This window comes from Rattus norvegicus, chromosome 6, assembly GCF_036323735.1.
Source record: "Rattus norvegicus strain BN/NHsdMcwi chromosome 6, GRCr8, whole genome shotgun sequence".
Classification (NCBI taxonomy): Eukaryota; Metazoa; Chordata; class Mammalia; order Rodentia; family Muridae; genus Rattus; species Rattus norvegicus.
The window spans coordinates 31,870,353-31,885,649 of NC_086024.1; the positions used below are offsets into that span (position 1 = coordinate 31,870,353).

At 40.9% G+C, this 15,297-nt stretch overlaps 1 protein-coding gene across 8 annotated transcripts in view; it reads right to left on the bottom strand.

Annotated features, from left to right (window-relative positions):
• Positions 1-3,051: 3,051 nt before the first annotated feature.
• Positions 3,052-15,297, bottom strand: part of Hadhb (hydroxyacyl-CoA dehydrogenase trifunctional multienzyme complex subunit beta) — a 34,154-nt gene continuing 21,908 nt past the window's right edge. For 5 of the 8 annotated variants that reach the window (XM_063261523.1, XM_063261520.1, XM_063261522.1 and 2 more), the window contains exons 8-15: positions 14,164-14,351; positions 13,270-13,450; positions 10,632-10,753; positions 9,012-9,091; positions 8,886-8,933; positions 8,138-8,225; positions 7,599-7,673; positions 3,055-7,076 (exon numbers count right to left, since the gene is read on the bottom strand). In XM_063261523.1, coding sequence (XP_063117593.1) covers positions 6,858-7,076; positions 7,599-7,673; positions 8,138-8,225; positions 8,886-8,933; positions 9,012-9,091; positions 10,632-10,753; positions 13,270-13,450; positions 14,164-14,351 — 1,001 coding nt within the window. In that variant the 3' untranslated portion in view covers positions 3,055-6,857. Of the gene's footprint in view, positions 7,077-7,598; positions 7,674-8,137; positions 8,226-8,885; positions 8,934-9,011; positions 9,092-10,631; positions 10,754-13,269; positions 13,451-14,163; positions 14,352-15,297 lie in introns of all 8 variants that reach the window. The other 3 variants (XM_039111746.2, XM_006239786.4, NM_133618.3) reach the window with 2 other exon arrangements.

A 15,297-nucleotide genomic window follows, 5' to 3' on the forward strand; every position in this document is an offset into this window, starting at 1 on the left:
TCATGGCTTTCTAAACTCCAGCTCTGGTGTAATCCTACATCTCGTCTCTATAAGCAACAGCACCAACATGCACATACTCATAGGTCAAAATACACACAATTAAAAATAAATCTTAAAAAAATAAGCACTGGGTTTGGTGGCACACACCGTTAATCTTAGAGCCTTGGAGGCAGAGGTAGTCAGATCTCTTGAGTTCAAGGCCAGCCTGATCTATGCGGTGAGTTTCAGCACAGCTAGACCTACATAGTGAGACCCTGCCTCAAAACAAAACATAACAAAACAAAAACCAGCAACAACAACAAAAATTCCCAGCCAACAAACCAACCAAACAAAAAACCCAAAAGAAAACAAAATAAAGAAGTTGTTTATATCTTTACCAATATTTTGTATCTTAAGTCTGGTTGATTTTGCCAACCTGGTAGCTATAAAGTAAAATCTCATGGTCTTAGGGGCTTGTTTTTTGTTTTGTTTTTTGTTTTTTTGTTTTTGTTTTTTTCTTTCTGAATTCTACTATGACTCTTTTGTCATTCTTTTAAACATGTTTTCTATCTTCTGGCTCTGTAGCAATTCTTTGCATAGCCTAGAATCTTTGAAAAGTATGTCCACTATATTTCTAAGCACATGGAAAACAAAAATTCTTATTTCAGCATAGGCAAAATTTAATTTTTAATTAGATTTTGTGTGGGATGGACACACATTTCATGGCACACATGGAGGTTACAGGATATGTGAGGGCTGGTTCTCTCAGTCTCCCACGTAGATTCTGAATTCCGGGTCAGCCAGCTCAGTGGTAGGTACCTTGACCCAGTGAGGTATCTTGCTAGCCCAATATTGGCAAATTTATAGAACTTTAATGGTTACTGCTTTAAATGTCTTCTCCAATAAGCTCCCTTCTCCCTTCAATCTAAGATCACAGTGACATTATTTTCCTAAATTTTAAGGAAGAAATTACCCCATATATTTAACTTAATTTGGAGTTGACTTTTCTTTGGGTGTTCTGTATGTAATAGGTTGAGGGTACACATGTGCCAAGAACATGCCTTTAATCCCAGTGCTAGGGAGACTGAGGAAAAGGGATCTGAGTTTGAGCCCAGCTCATTCTACATTGCAAGACCTAGTCTCAGAAGTTCAACAAAGTGTATAGCTTTTAGATATATGAATAATTACTGTGGTGGTCTTAATAAGAATGGACCCCACAGACTCATATGCATGAAAACCTGGTCCCCTTGTTAGTGGCATTGTTTAGGAAGGGTTAGGAGGTGTGGCCTTGTTGGAGGTGTGTCATAGGGGTGGGCTCTGAGGTTTCAAAAGTCCAAGCCTGACTCAGTCTCTTTTTGTCTGCCTCTTGCCTATGTAAGCTCTAGGCTACTGTTCCAGCACCATGCATGCCTGCTGACACACACCTTGCCTTGGTGATCATGGACTAACCCTCTGGAACTGTTAAAAAAGCCCCCAATGAAATGCTCTTTCTATACCCTGTCCTGGTCATGGTGTTTTTTCACAGCTGTACAACAGTAACTAAGATAATCACCCTGTATTTTACAACAGAAGAAATGGAAGCATAAGACTAGTACTTATATATTTGATAACTGTAAAACTTACCTTATTTATTAGCCTGGCTATTAGGAAATGTATTATACAACTAGCCTTTTTATACATGGCATACCTGTAAAAGTGCCATGTTTTATTTCTGTCGATGGGTTTTTGATTAAGACTGCTGTCTTACTATTTACCTATTCTGCATGAGGGTGTGCTCATACGTGCATACATTCCATGACTCGTGTAGGGTCAAAGGACAACTTATATTTTCTCTTTCCATCATGTGGGGCCCAGAGATTAAACTCAGGTTGTCAGGCTTGGTGGCAAACACCTTTACCTGCTGAGCCAGTGGACAGCCGAAGGGAGTGCTTTTGATTAATGCCATTTTCCCCAACTTACAAAATTAATTTTTGTAACTCACAAGGTTAATTTCATGTGTAAACTATTGTATTTAAATAACTTTGGGAACGAAATGTTTCTGAAGTTTGGTTAGTGGTGCTGCTGTTGCTTCCTTGATTCTAGGGTTTCCTAAAGCATTCCTGGAGACACTGGGTAAGTCCTGGTACCTTTTCCCTCTGACAGGCTCATCATCCTCAAAGCCTGTTTCTACCGTACGACATGTGGTAAATACAAACCAAACATAGGCGTGCAGTATCACGTCAGCTAGCCGCTTGTGAAAACTACTTGTTATCTCCAGCAAGATTTCAAGACAGAATTACTCAAAAAGTTCACTAAATCATAAATTACAAAATGCAATTGAGCAAATTTTGGTCAGACATCTAAAAGTAAGTTTGGATTCAGAAGAACCTTAAAAACAAACACATACACCTCACATTACAGGCAGAAGATGAAGCTCATCTTCATAGTAGAACACTTGCCTAGTATTCATTAGGCCCTGACTTTAATTCTCAGCACCACGCAAATATCACATACATACATACATACATACATACATACATACATACATACATACATACTATGTCTTAATTTACCAGGAAAACTATGGGGAAATGTCAGTAGGACTCTCAGGTCTTATTCAGAGGTCAACCCTGTTCCTTGCCTAAAAGTGCTCGGATGACCAGGGTGATTCTGATAGCAACTTCCATACATTTGAGCAACATTCAAACAAATGTCTGTAACTGAAGCTACAACTCTCACAGCATAAATGTGATTATGTAGCACAGTTGTCAAGAATTTGAGAGGGTTTATAATAGCCAAAGTAAAATATGTTCTTATATATTACATCAACCCTGACAAACAGGAGCATCTCCAATAAAAACAATTTGCTTCAGTTAAGAACTGAGGGAAGGGGTTGGGGATTTGGCTCAGTGGTAGAGCGCTTACCTAGGAAGCGCAAGGTCCTGGGTTCGGTCCCCAGCCCCGGGGGGAAAAAAAAAAAAAAAAAAAGAACTGAGGGAAACACACTATTATAAGCGTTCCTGGCAGTTTCACAACTGACTGTAATAGTTACAAAAGCTGCCCTTTTCCTACTGATAAAGAGACTACACACCATCCTCTAATACATGTCTACTTTATTAAGGTCAACAAACATGTCTCTAAGCAAGTCAGTTTTAGGAGATGTTTAGATTATTTTTTTCTATAGTAACTTAATGTAGGCACATTGGATTGTATTTTAGAAAAAATAATTCTCTGTAGGACACTGACAGGAAGGAGGAGATTCTGCAAATGTTACAAAGATGGTTCTAAACCTCAGCTAACCTCTCTCCAAGCAGCTGGCAGTCATTAGTCTTAGAGACAAGAGATAACAAGAACTGTGTACACATCTGTGATAGTCTGGAACTTAGAGAGCAGAAGCTGTGATTATCGGAAAGCTCGAACACTGGCAAGGCTTGACCGCAAAATATTTAAGAGAAGGCCACAAATGTTGTTTCCTAAGAAGAGCTAGGAACTGCAGGTATCACTTGGTAGTGCATTGAAATGGCATTGCCCAGTGCGAGTGCTGCAGAGATCAGTTGCCTCCTTCCAGAGCAGTCATTTTGGGTAGGCTTCCACAATCATAGCATGACCCTGTGAAGAAGAAAGTTCAGTCAGACTAAGGAAGCAGTGAAAGGTGGAAGTCCGGCCAGTACATAGACAAACCGACAGCATAACCATCACTACTGTGTGATCGCGGGAAAGTGATCACTCCAAGCCCCAACTTCCTCTATAAAATGGAGTTCATGGTGCCTAGTTTAGAAAGATTTTATAAAAATTAAATCAGAACACATTATATAAACATACATGTACTTATATATATATTCAACGGCTATACATACATGCCACTCCCCCCCCCCCCATGAATGCACCAGACTCAGTCTAATGAAGAGTGGAGTCCTAGTAAATGCAGTAAATGGTTGCTTTTATATTGTAGTTCCTGTGGTACTGGGGGATGAAGTCAGGGCTGCAGGCATGCTAGGCAAGCCCTCTACCACTGGCCCACCCACACAGGATTTGAGAGGTTAAGTGACTCAGTCAAATCACAAAGCTATTGGGAAGAAAGACGAGATTTGGAAACGGGTGTAAGGATCCTGATTCTAAAGCCCGGGCTTGACTCTTTGCTATTCTCTGGTTAGATGAACTGAACATGATGGCATGTGCCTGGCCTTGCTGTAGCTTGCTATGATGTGTTCGGTTGTGTCCCTGGGAAGCCTGTGCTTTTCTGAGGGGAGGGAGAAGGAAGGTGGATCTAGGGAAGACTCAACGTAGGGCAGGGGAGAGATGGAGGAAGGGGGGGAAACTGCAGTGCAGATGGAATTTATGAGAAGAGCAAAAGAAAATCTAAAGCTACAGTTGAAAAAAAAAAAAAGGTGAACTGAGCTCACTTAAGGGTAGAAGAACAAACAGCATCCTTTCTGCAACACTCAGCACAGCTCTAGGTACTAGTTCTGACCCAAGTTTAAGTCTTAACATAAACACTTAGGATTTCCTGGGTCTAAATTCTATCTGATAAACACAGTCATTCTAACTGCTGGACTGCCATCAAACCTGTAGACAGCCTCATGAAAAGCTCAGCTTCTAGGTTCAATTCAATTCCAACAAATATTTATTAAGAAGCTATTATTTATAAGGTACTAAATTCAATACTATGTAAGTTTAAAGTTTATATACAAGACCGTCATCTGGAATTTAGCACATACATTATGTGTTCAAAATAATCAGTTAACTTTGATAAAGCAAACAGACAGACAGACAGACAGAGCAGGGATAGGAAAGTTAGACTGACCCACAGGAGGCAGAACACTCCTCCAACTTTCCTTAAAATGCACTATTTTCATGTTTCAACACGATCAGTGGTTCTCGCCTTAGAAAGAGCTTCCCACTCTCTTCATTCAGAAGTCATGTGGTAGGCATTTCTACTAGCATCCGACTGTGTGCACAGACATACGGGCAAGGGAGGGCTGGGAGAGAACTTGTTGCTATTGGAATTTCATGGGTACAGGCTATGCTAAAACATCCTACAGCACACAGCCAAAAGAATTAACTGGCCCAAAATATTAACAACGTCTAAGATGAAGTACACTGACTGCCTTGGGCTAGAGAGATGGCTCAGCAGCTAAGAGTGCTGGCTGCTGTTCCAGAGGACCTGGGTTCAACTTCCAGCCCCCACACAGTAGCTCACACCTGTCTGTAACTCTAATCCCAGGGTTTCTGACACCTTCACACAGACACACATGCAGGCAAAACATCAATACACATAAAATAAAAATGAACTCTAAAAAGAACAGCACTGCTCTAGATCCGCCACACTGAAGTTTTGCTCTAATTTTTTAATCATGTTGGTGTCACTCAACTGGCTCAATTAAACAACAAGTAGCAAGCTTAAAGCTTCTAGAAGAAAGACACTGAATAGTCTACACTCATCCACAAAATGCTCTAGTGTTAAGTACACTCTATATACCAGAGATAACAACTGCACAAGTGGCAGGGAATCTGTGTAGACCACAGGAGACACACAGTCTTCTCCCTCAAGGAGCAGGCAGAGATGAGAGGCTCCCACCCGGATAAGCAAGATTTCAGCAGCAGAGTCTCACAAATGATTAGGCGGCTCTGAGTTCGGGGCTGTGTCCCGGGTGTATGGAGCCCTGTGTTTAATCCTAGTACAATTAAAAAGTTTCAGACCATGAAGCAACAATGTTTCAACTTAGAAACAATCTTTCTTTCTTCAAACTCTGTAAAGAAAAGCTGTCTACCTCATCTTTTAATAATTCTAGGGTTGGGGATTACAGCTCAGTGGTAGAGCGCTTGCCTAGCAAGGGCAAGGCCCTGGGTTCGGTCCCCAGCTCCGGAAAAAAAGAAAAAAAGGAATAATTCTATACTTCCAGCCATCAGGTATATTCAGGGTGGCTATAGACGAGATTTTAGGCCTTTACAGAGCTTATTTGTCTTGCTTAGCACAGGGTCTATAATATGAAAACAAAAACCTGTCTATATCAGAGTTTTAAAAAAAAAAAGACTGTGTTGGTGAGTGTGGTGGCTTTACTTCCAGCACTGGGGAAGCAGAGGTAGAGAGATCTCTAGAGGCCAACATGGTCAACAAAGCAAGTTCCAGGACAGCCAGGGCTACACAGAAAAACTGTTTTAAGAAAACCAAAAAGGCCATAGCTAGTCTTCCTTTAGGATTTTGCTCCCAGTGAAATGTTATAGTGTGGAGCATGCTGAGTCTATAACATAAGTGAGGTAGGCAGGAGAACGTCTACTGAATTCCTGGCTGAACAACAGCCACATACCATGGAGAGGTTAACTCCCCTGCAGTAAGTCAGTTATCAGGAGACAACCGGTTTTATGTGGTGCTACAGACCCAGGACTTCAAACAAGCAAGACAAGCACTTACTTGATCACTGAGTTAACAGCCACAGAGACTGTTTACTTTAGACTTTATAGATAAGGTGTCACGACTACTAGGTAAATGAATAAAAATTTCTCATTAAGGAAGAAAATACATTGTAATCCTTTTAATGCTAGTGCCTCACAGTTATAAATTATTTTTCAATATATTTTTATATTTTATATAGCTTCCATAATGAGCATATATTAAATATATTATAAACAAGAAGTATAAACATTTAAAAGAGAAAAACAGCTTACATTTAAAGAGCATTTTCCTTTCAATTTAATATCAGAATTAAAATCAATAGTCTTCTCACCTCTCAAAAGAGAACTGCTGGGGTTGGGGATTTAGCTCAGCGGTAGAGCGCTTGCCTAGGAAGCGCAAGGCCCTGGGTTCGGTCCCCAGCTCCGAAAAAAAGAAAAAAGAAAAAAAAAAAAAAAAAAAGAGAACTGCTGTTTTCTGTCATTAGAAACAGCATTTCATCAATGCTTCAAATAAAACATTCTAAGGACGTGAGAGTCCTGATGACACTGCAGTGACGTACCTGTCCTCCAGCTGCACAGGCAGCCACTAAAGCATACTGGCCTCCATCCTTCCTCAGTCTGTTGGCAGCTGCCATGACCAACCGACAGCCAGTGGCTCCAAAAGGGTGTCCCAGAGAGAGTGATCCGCCCCAGATATTAAACTTCTCCAGAGGAGGTGCTCCAACCTGGCTCCCACAAAAACAAAGACCAATTTAAGGGCAATTTCACTTAAGACCAATCAAGTCAGGCTCTTCCTAAGCGAAAGCAAGCAACACAGAGAGGAGTAACTAATGCTGAATACCTAACAAATCAGGGCATGGCACCTGAACAAGACCAACAGAAGATAACATAAAGGCTTACAGTTTTCACTATCAATTTCACAACTTGTTTTTAAATTAGGAGATAAACTGGGACTATAGCTCAGTGGAAGAATACTTGGTCTGCACGCATGGTTCAACCGCAGTACCGCCAAAAAAAGAGAATAAGCCTTTCCCTCTCTTGTTTGTTCACTTATTCATTCAGAACAGGGTTTCTCTGTCTAGTCCTAGGTGTCCTGGAACTGCCCTTGTAGACCAGGTTCCTCCCAAGTACTGGGGTTAAAGGCGTGTACCACCACGGCCAGCTCCCCTTTATATTATTAGCTGGTAACTAAACCCAAAACAGTAGCATGCTGGGAAATTCAAGCATATTACTTATCAGAAACTTACCTTGGTTTTCCTACCCATGTAGTTTTGTGCAAACCAATCAGAATCCATAGCTTTAAAGTTAGCCAAAATCTGACCCTAGGAGGGAAAATAATTCAAGACTTTATTATACTAATGCTCTTCTTTCTGGGTTTTATGTAAGACATAGACTTGTGTAACTTTTTCAGACTTCAGTGAAAGTGTCATAAGGAAATAATTTAACACTTCTTAACGGGCCTTTAAGAATCAGCCTCCAGGTTGGGGATTTAGCTCAGTAGTAGAGCGCTTGCCTAGCAAGCGCAAGACCCTGGTTTCGGTCCCCAGCTCCGAAAAAAAGAAAAGGAAAAAAAAAAAAAAAAAAAGAATCAGCCTCCAAAGGTATGTTTTCAACACCACAAGTATGACTCTGATTCTCTGACCTAGCCTTCTCTACAAAGAAATTCTGTTTGAAATACAAAAAAAAAAAAAAAAACAAAAACAAACAAAAAAAAACCCCACTCTCTATAAGCATTCATACTTTTAATGTCTATACTCATTTCAGACATGTCTTATAAACAACTTACTGAGAAGGCTTCATGAAATTCAAAAGCGTCAATATCATTCATGGTTAATCCTGCCTTTTCTAGAACTTTTGGAGTAGCATATGTTGGTCTGAAAAAGAAAACAAAAATAGCAGCCTAAAACTTCCCATTTTAACTTAAGCATTTCTTAGTATACTCCAAATTGAGTTTATACTTATTAATTGGTTCTACTATACAAATGTTTAGTGTTGGGGATACAAAAAGACATGCCCTTCATCCTCACTATATTGTAGACCTGGAAAAACAGATAATAAACAGGCAAGCAGGGTAGTGTAAGTTAAAACCAAAAAGGAACTTTTGTTTAAAGGGGCAAGGCAGGAGAAGGGCTTGGCTGGTCTCAAGCTTATAATGAAGGCGGCGGAGAAAGGTCAGACACTGAGAGGTATCTGTGGAAGGTGCTGTGGGTGAGGGGTGAAGCTCAGTGTTGGCAGTGCTGTCAGCATAAATGAGACAGAGCAGAGCGTGTGTCTGTGTGTCTGATTGATTATACAACACAATTGGTAGCAATGAGAAAACAGATGCCAACTTAGGGCTTAACACATTCTCCAACCTGTGTAAAAATGAGCGCAACTGATCCCTGGGACCCACGTGGCAGAAAGAGAAAAATCAATTGCTGTAGATTATCTTCTGACCCCCCCCCACACACACACAGACACACAGACAATAAATAACTGTAAACAAAAATTCAAATTTCTTCATTGAAATTTAAAAATAAATACTTATTTCTTACCCAAGTAAAAGCTGATCTTTTGGATCCTGAGACACATATATAAAATCCCTAGGCAAAAACCAGAAAGGTTACCTCTAGTAATAAAATAAAGAAGTCATAAGCAATTTACCAGAATATTAACTTTACCTCAAATATGCCTTTGGCTTATAACCCATGGCCAGAGCTCTGTCCTCTGACATGATTAGCATCGCAGAAGCGCCATCAGTCTGAAACAGTACAACATGATGTCATCTGGAGGTCTCCCAGCATCTACCTCTAAAGCCTGTCCATGAGTCCACTAATATATCTATACAGAGTCTATGTAACAAATTCATTTCACTATATCCACCATTAAATCACATCTAGTATATACACTGAGTCACTTTGGGAGCACAAAGGTATCAGGGACTGTTCATAAGGTATTATAATTTATCAAGATAATAAGGGAGATGCAGCTTCAGAATGAGGACCCATTACTTCAAAAATGAAAGACTGTCCTCTACAATTCCAAAGAAAAAGAACCTACTCCATACAGTATGCAAAAATCAAAACAAGTTGTCACATTTTACTATACATCTTCTTTTTAAAACTCAGCAATACTGCATATGTAGCAGAGGACTGCCTTAGTGGGTATCACTGGGAGGCGAGGTCCTTGGTCCTGTGGAGGCTCGATGCCCCAGTGTAGGGGAAAGCCAGGGCAGTGAGGCGGGAGTAGGTGGGTGGGTGGAAGCACCCTCATAGAAGCAGGGGGAGAGGGAATAGGAAAGGGATTTGCAGAGGGGAAACTGGGAAGGGGGATAACAGTTGAAATGTAAATAAATAAAATAATAAACAAACAAACCTAAAAACCTTAGCAATACTGAAAAAAGCACACAGCCACCAATAAGGTGGTCAGAAAGTCTGGGAACACAGGTGACTATACATAAAAAATGGTTTTTGGATACTACATTAATAGTATGTTCACTGTTGAGTTTGGTAGTAGAAATTGATCAGTTAATACTGTAAAGAAACACTGAGAGCTGGAGAGGTGGCTCTGTGGTTTAGAGCACTTGTTCATCCAGACACCCAGGTTCAGAACAGCCAATGTCTTTTCTGGCTTTTATGGGCACTCCACATAACAGAATACACAGACACACATTCAGACAAAACACCCATACACATCAAATTAAAAAAAAAAAAACAAGTAAAATAAAAATTCACTTGCTACCTCTTTTGAGAAGCCTCTCTGATATCCTCAGCGGCTAATCTACACCACCATAATGTATCAGAACTGTCCTTCCCACTTACGATGCTCACCATAAGCAATACGAGTTTGATGAATGGCCAACTTCATAACAAGAACAGCTTTTGTATTAGTATGGTGAGACATTTAAGACCCTCAAACTATGATTTTAAACCTTGTGCTTAAACAGGGTTCATGCCTGTGATTCCAGCACTGGGAAGACTGAGGCAGGACTATAGCTTGAAGCCAGCCTAGGCTACACAAGGAAATCTATCTGAGAGTAAAACTCATGTACTGGATTTCTGAGACAGGTAGGCTGCCTGCGAATTCTTGATCTTCCAGCCTGTACATCCTGAATGCTGGGCTCAGAGATATGTTATCATGCCCAGTTTGTGTTTGTTTTTTAAATGATCTTCCTTTAACATTTTCTCTACAGTGAAAAGCTTTATTTTAAGTCTCCAACCACACACAAGCAAATGTGCTGCAAGCTCTTCTACCGAGTCTATAGAAACGCCACTGTTAAACACAATAGCAATGACCGGTACCAGGAAAGAAGAATTCGCTGCTGTCACTGTGCCATAGGGTTTGATGAATGCAGGCTTTAGTTTGGCCATTTGCTCCAGTGAGGAAGGACGGATCCCGTTATCTTTGCTAACTGTGTCTTTTCCTGTAAGAAAATGAAATTTTTTTTTTTTTAAGATTTATTTATTTATTATATATAAGTACACTGTCGCTGTCTTCAGATACACCAGAAGAGGGAATCGGATCTCTTTACAGATGGTTGTGAGCCACCATGTGGTTGCTGGGAATTGAACTCATGACCTCTGAAAGAGCAGTCGGGTGCTCTTAACCGCTGAGCCATCTCTCCAGCCCGAAAATGAAATTTTTAACTCTAAGAAACTGTAAGCATTATGTATCTTCTCTAAAGCAATATGCTTTAAGAATGCTAAGGACAGGGGTTGGAAAGATGGCTCAGAGTTTAACATTTGCTGTTCTTTCTAGGGACCCAAGTTCAGTGGCCAGCACCAACACTGGGCAATTCACACTGCTTGTAACTCCAGCTCCAGGGAAGCAAATGCCCTCTTCTGGTCTCTAAAGAACCTACATGCATGAGTGTACATCCATACACAGACAAATACGCTTTTAAGAACAGTGGAAATAAATGTAAATCTTTTTTTTTAAAGATTTATTTATTTATTTATTTTATGTATATAAACACACTGTAGCTATCTTCAGACACCAGAAGAGGGCATCAGATCTCATTACAGATGGTTGTGAGCCACCATGTGGTTGCTGGGAATTGAACTCAGGACCTCTGGAAGAACAGTCAGTGCTCTTAACCACTGAGCCATCTCTCCAGCCCCGGAAATGTAAATCTTATCTATCAACTATAAAGAAAACCTTTTTGTTCTTTCCAGAGCTGGGGACCAATATCCCCACCCCCCATGGCCACCACTGCTACAGGTCCCTGACTGTCCCGAGCAAGCACTCTACAGCTGAGTTGTACATAGCCTCATCTCTAAAAGAGCCTTTTACAGTTAAAATATAACCAAATTTCATTTTGTTTCATTTATTTAGTTACAGATGTACACACAAGTACAAAAAGGCATCACGCCAGGCATACTTTGGAGTCTGAGGCAGGGAGACCATTGTGAGTTTGAGGACACCCTACAGACCATGTATCGGGCCAGCCAGGATTACACAGTAAAATCCTGTCTCAAAAAAAAAAAAAAAAAAAAAAAAAAAAGACAAAACAAGAACCAAAACCCCAACATCATATTTTCTTTTTTTTTTTTTTTTTTTTTTTGGTTCTTTTTTTCGGAGCTGGGGACCGAACCCAGGGCCTTGCGCTTCCTAGGTAAGCGCTCTACCACTGAGCTAAATCCCCAGCCCCTCATATTTTCTTAAAACCCTCACTCAAATTTAGCTAATAGAAGTCATATGAATCAGGAATTTTAAATAGGCTGGACCCAGGCATTGTGACTCATACCTGTAATCTAAGCACTTGGGAGGTTAAGATTTTGAACTGCTACAAGTGAGAGGCCAGTTAAAGCTACAAACCAAACGGAACCAGTGAGATGACTCAGCAGGTGAAGGAACTTGTCATGGGGACTGGTGACCTGAGTTTTATCTCCAAGACCTACTTGAAGGAGAAAACTGATTCTTAAAGCATCCTCTGACCTCCACTGACAGACTGTGAACACACACAGGTGGGGGTGGGGGGTGGGGTAAATGTGAGGGAGGGTCTGGGAGGAGGGAAGGGAGAGAAGGCTGTAATTGGGATGTAAAGTGATTAATGAAAGAAAACCTTAAGAAAGTTGGGCATGGGGGTTGGGGATTTAGCTCAGTGGTAGAGCGCTTGCCTAGCAAGCACAAGGCCCTGGGTTCGGTCCCCAGCTCTGAAAAAAAAAAAAAAAAAAAAAAGTTGGGCATGGTAGTACATGTGTGAAATCCTACTTGGGAGGTAGAGGCGGAGGATTAGGAATGCCAGGCCAGCCTCAGCTACACGATATGAGGCCAACCAGGTCTATAGGACACCTTGTTTTAAAAAACAATAAAACCCTTTTTTATGTTTACTGGTGTTACAACATAAATCTAAACTTGAGTCTATGTTTAAGAATAAAAGCTGAATGGAGTGGTGTCAGCGCATGCCTTCAATCCCAGCACTCAGGAGACAGAGGCAGGTGGATCCACAGAGAGTTCAGGACAGCCAGGGCTATACAGAAACCCTGTCTAGAAAAACTAAAAAACAACAACAACAAAAGAAAACAGAAAAAAAGAAAGAATAAAAGCGGATTATCTTGGAAACAATCATAGCAACAGGGAAGCAAAGGCAGTTCTCTTTGTGAGCTCAGGGCAGGCCAGAGCCACATGGTAGAATCTGTTTTTAAAAAATTATCACTTAATGTTTTCAGTTTAGGGTTGAAGGGGTGGCTCAATCATCAAGAGCACTTGCTGCTCTTTCAGAGGATCCAGGTGTGGTGCCCAGCACTTACGTCAGCTGACTCACAACCATTGTAACCTCTGGTCCAGGGGCTCTGTGGACACCTGCATGCGCATGACATACTAAGGCACACACAGAAAAACATAACAAAAATAAAAGAATCCTTTTAAAAAACCAACGTTTAAGTTTTTGTAGCAACTGAGGCAATTCAGAACACCCCAGTAGCTATCACCACTCACCTGGTACTTTGAAGGGTACAATATCAGAAAGATGTCCTTCATCCTGTGCCTTCTTGGCCAGACTGTGAGAACGCAGTGCATATTTATCCTGTTCCATTCGAGAAACAGCAAAGGCAGCAGCCAGACGGTCGGCAGAGTGGCCCATTGTCTCGTTAGTGGAGAACTCAGCCACTGCAGGGAGCTGGCAAAGGAGACAGGGAACAGCTCTACTCTTTAGAGGTATGAGATGATACACAGCATAGCTCACTCTAGAGTCTAGTTATTGGCTGGATACAGAGGCACATGCCTATAACACTAGCACTCAGGAAGTTGAGGCAGGGGGATTTTAAGTTTGAGGACAGCCTAGCAAGGCCTTGGCTTAAAGGAAAAAAAAAGCTCTTTGTAAGCAAACATTTGGTTTGTTTTTTTTTTTTCCTCTCTCTCTCTCTTTCTTTCCTTCTTTTTTGTTTTGGAAACACGGTTTCTCTGTGTAGCCCTGTCTGTCCTGGAATTCTCTCTATAGATCAGGCAGGCTCTGAACTCAGAGTTCTATCTGTCTCTGTCTGCCTCCTGAGTTCTGGGATTAAAGGTGTGAACTGCCCAGCTTGAGAAAACAGATTTCTAAAGAGAGCTTAAAAATACACTTTTAAAGACAGGGTCTCGTCATGTTAATCAGCTAGGCCTTGCACTTATAGACTCACTTGTTTCTGTCTCTGCAGGGCTGAGATTAAAGGTATGTGCCACCATGCCCAGATTACGGTTCAATTTTTGAAACTACTCCCACTCCCAATCTTGACCAAACACCCTGTCCTATAATCAAGAGGATATATAAGTATTAGAATACGTGCTAGATCTAACTGTGATCGATCCTCAGGATGCTCTGGATCTGTATTTATATTAATTCATAAGACTTACCTCAGGGGACAGAAAATTCAATCTGAATTTAGTGAGTAAGGACAGGCGCTGGGCCAGAGTCTTGGCTTTATTGAGATCAAGCATCATTTTCCTCATATTTCTTGAATGACGAATAGGGACGTCAGACATTAACTCAACACCACCAGCCACGACGACATCACACTGGCCAGAAGCTATCAGACCAACAGCTGCAGGGTACAGAGTACATGTGCATGAACAACTGTAGGAATAACAAACCATTGAAATATACACTTGATTTAAAAGCTATATAAAAGGGGGCCAGCAAGATGGCTCAACCGGTGAAGGTACTCGTAGCCAAGCCAGAGGACCTAAGCTCCATCCCTAGAGCATGTATGGTAGAAGGAGCAAACTAATTTCCACAAGTTATCCTTCCACCTACATGCATGCATCATAACATGCATGCATACAAAAACATGTATACATGCATCATAACATGCATGCATACAAAAAATATGAAAAAATCTTTGAAACAGTTATCAGTTTTGTATAACAGTAATCAGTTTCTAACTACAGGGTCTCACTGTATAGCTCTGACTACCCTGGAAATAGCTGTGTAACCAGACTGGCATCAAATTCACAGAGATCCACCTGCCTCTGCCTCCTGAGTGCTGGGATTAAAAATGTGTACCTTTATACCCAGCTGGTTTTTAACTTGTCAACGGGGCTATTACCTTACAATTTTTGCACTTCTGGAAACTGAACCCCAGGTTTGACACATATAAAGGTAAGTATAAGAAAACATTTTAAATGTCTAAAAATACATTCAACACACCTGAGAAAAGTTTCATCCAAGACACAGGACATCAACTACTAACTCCACTCAAGTGATGTCCTCTTTAACTTATTTTCTGTATGTCAGTGTTTCACCGGCACATGTGTGTGTACAGCACATTTGTGCTGAGTGCCTAAAGAGGCCAAGAGTGCTTCAGATCTCCTGGAAATGGGGTTAGTTAGTAATTATGAATTATCACATGTGCTGGAAATCACACCCAGGTCCTCTGGAAGATCAGCCAGTGCTGAGCCATTTCTCCAGCCCAACTCAAGTAATATTCGAAACCTAAACATCTTCCATACTTAATATGCTCTAAGATTAAGTTTTCAGAAAGGTTTTCT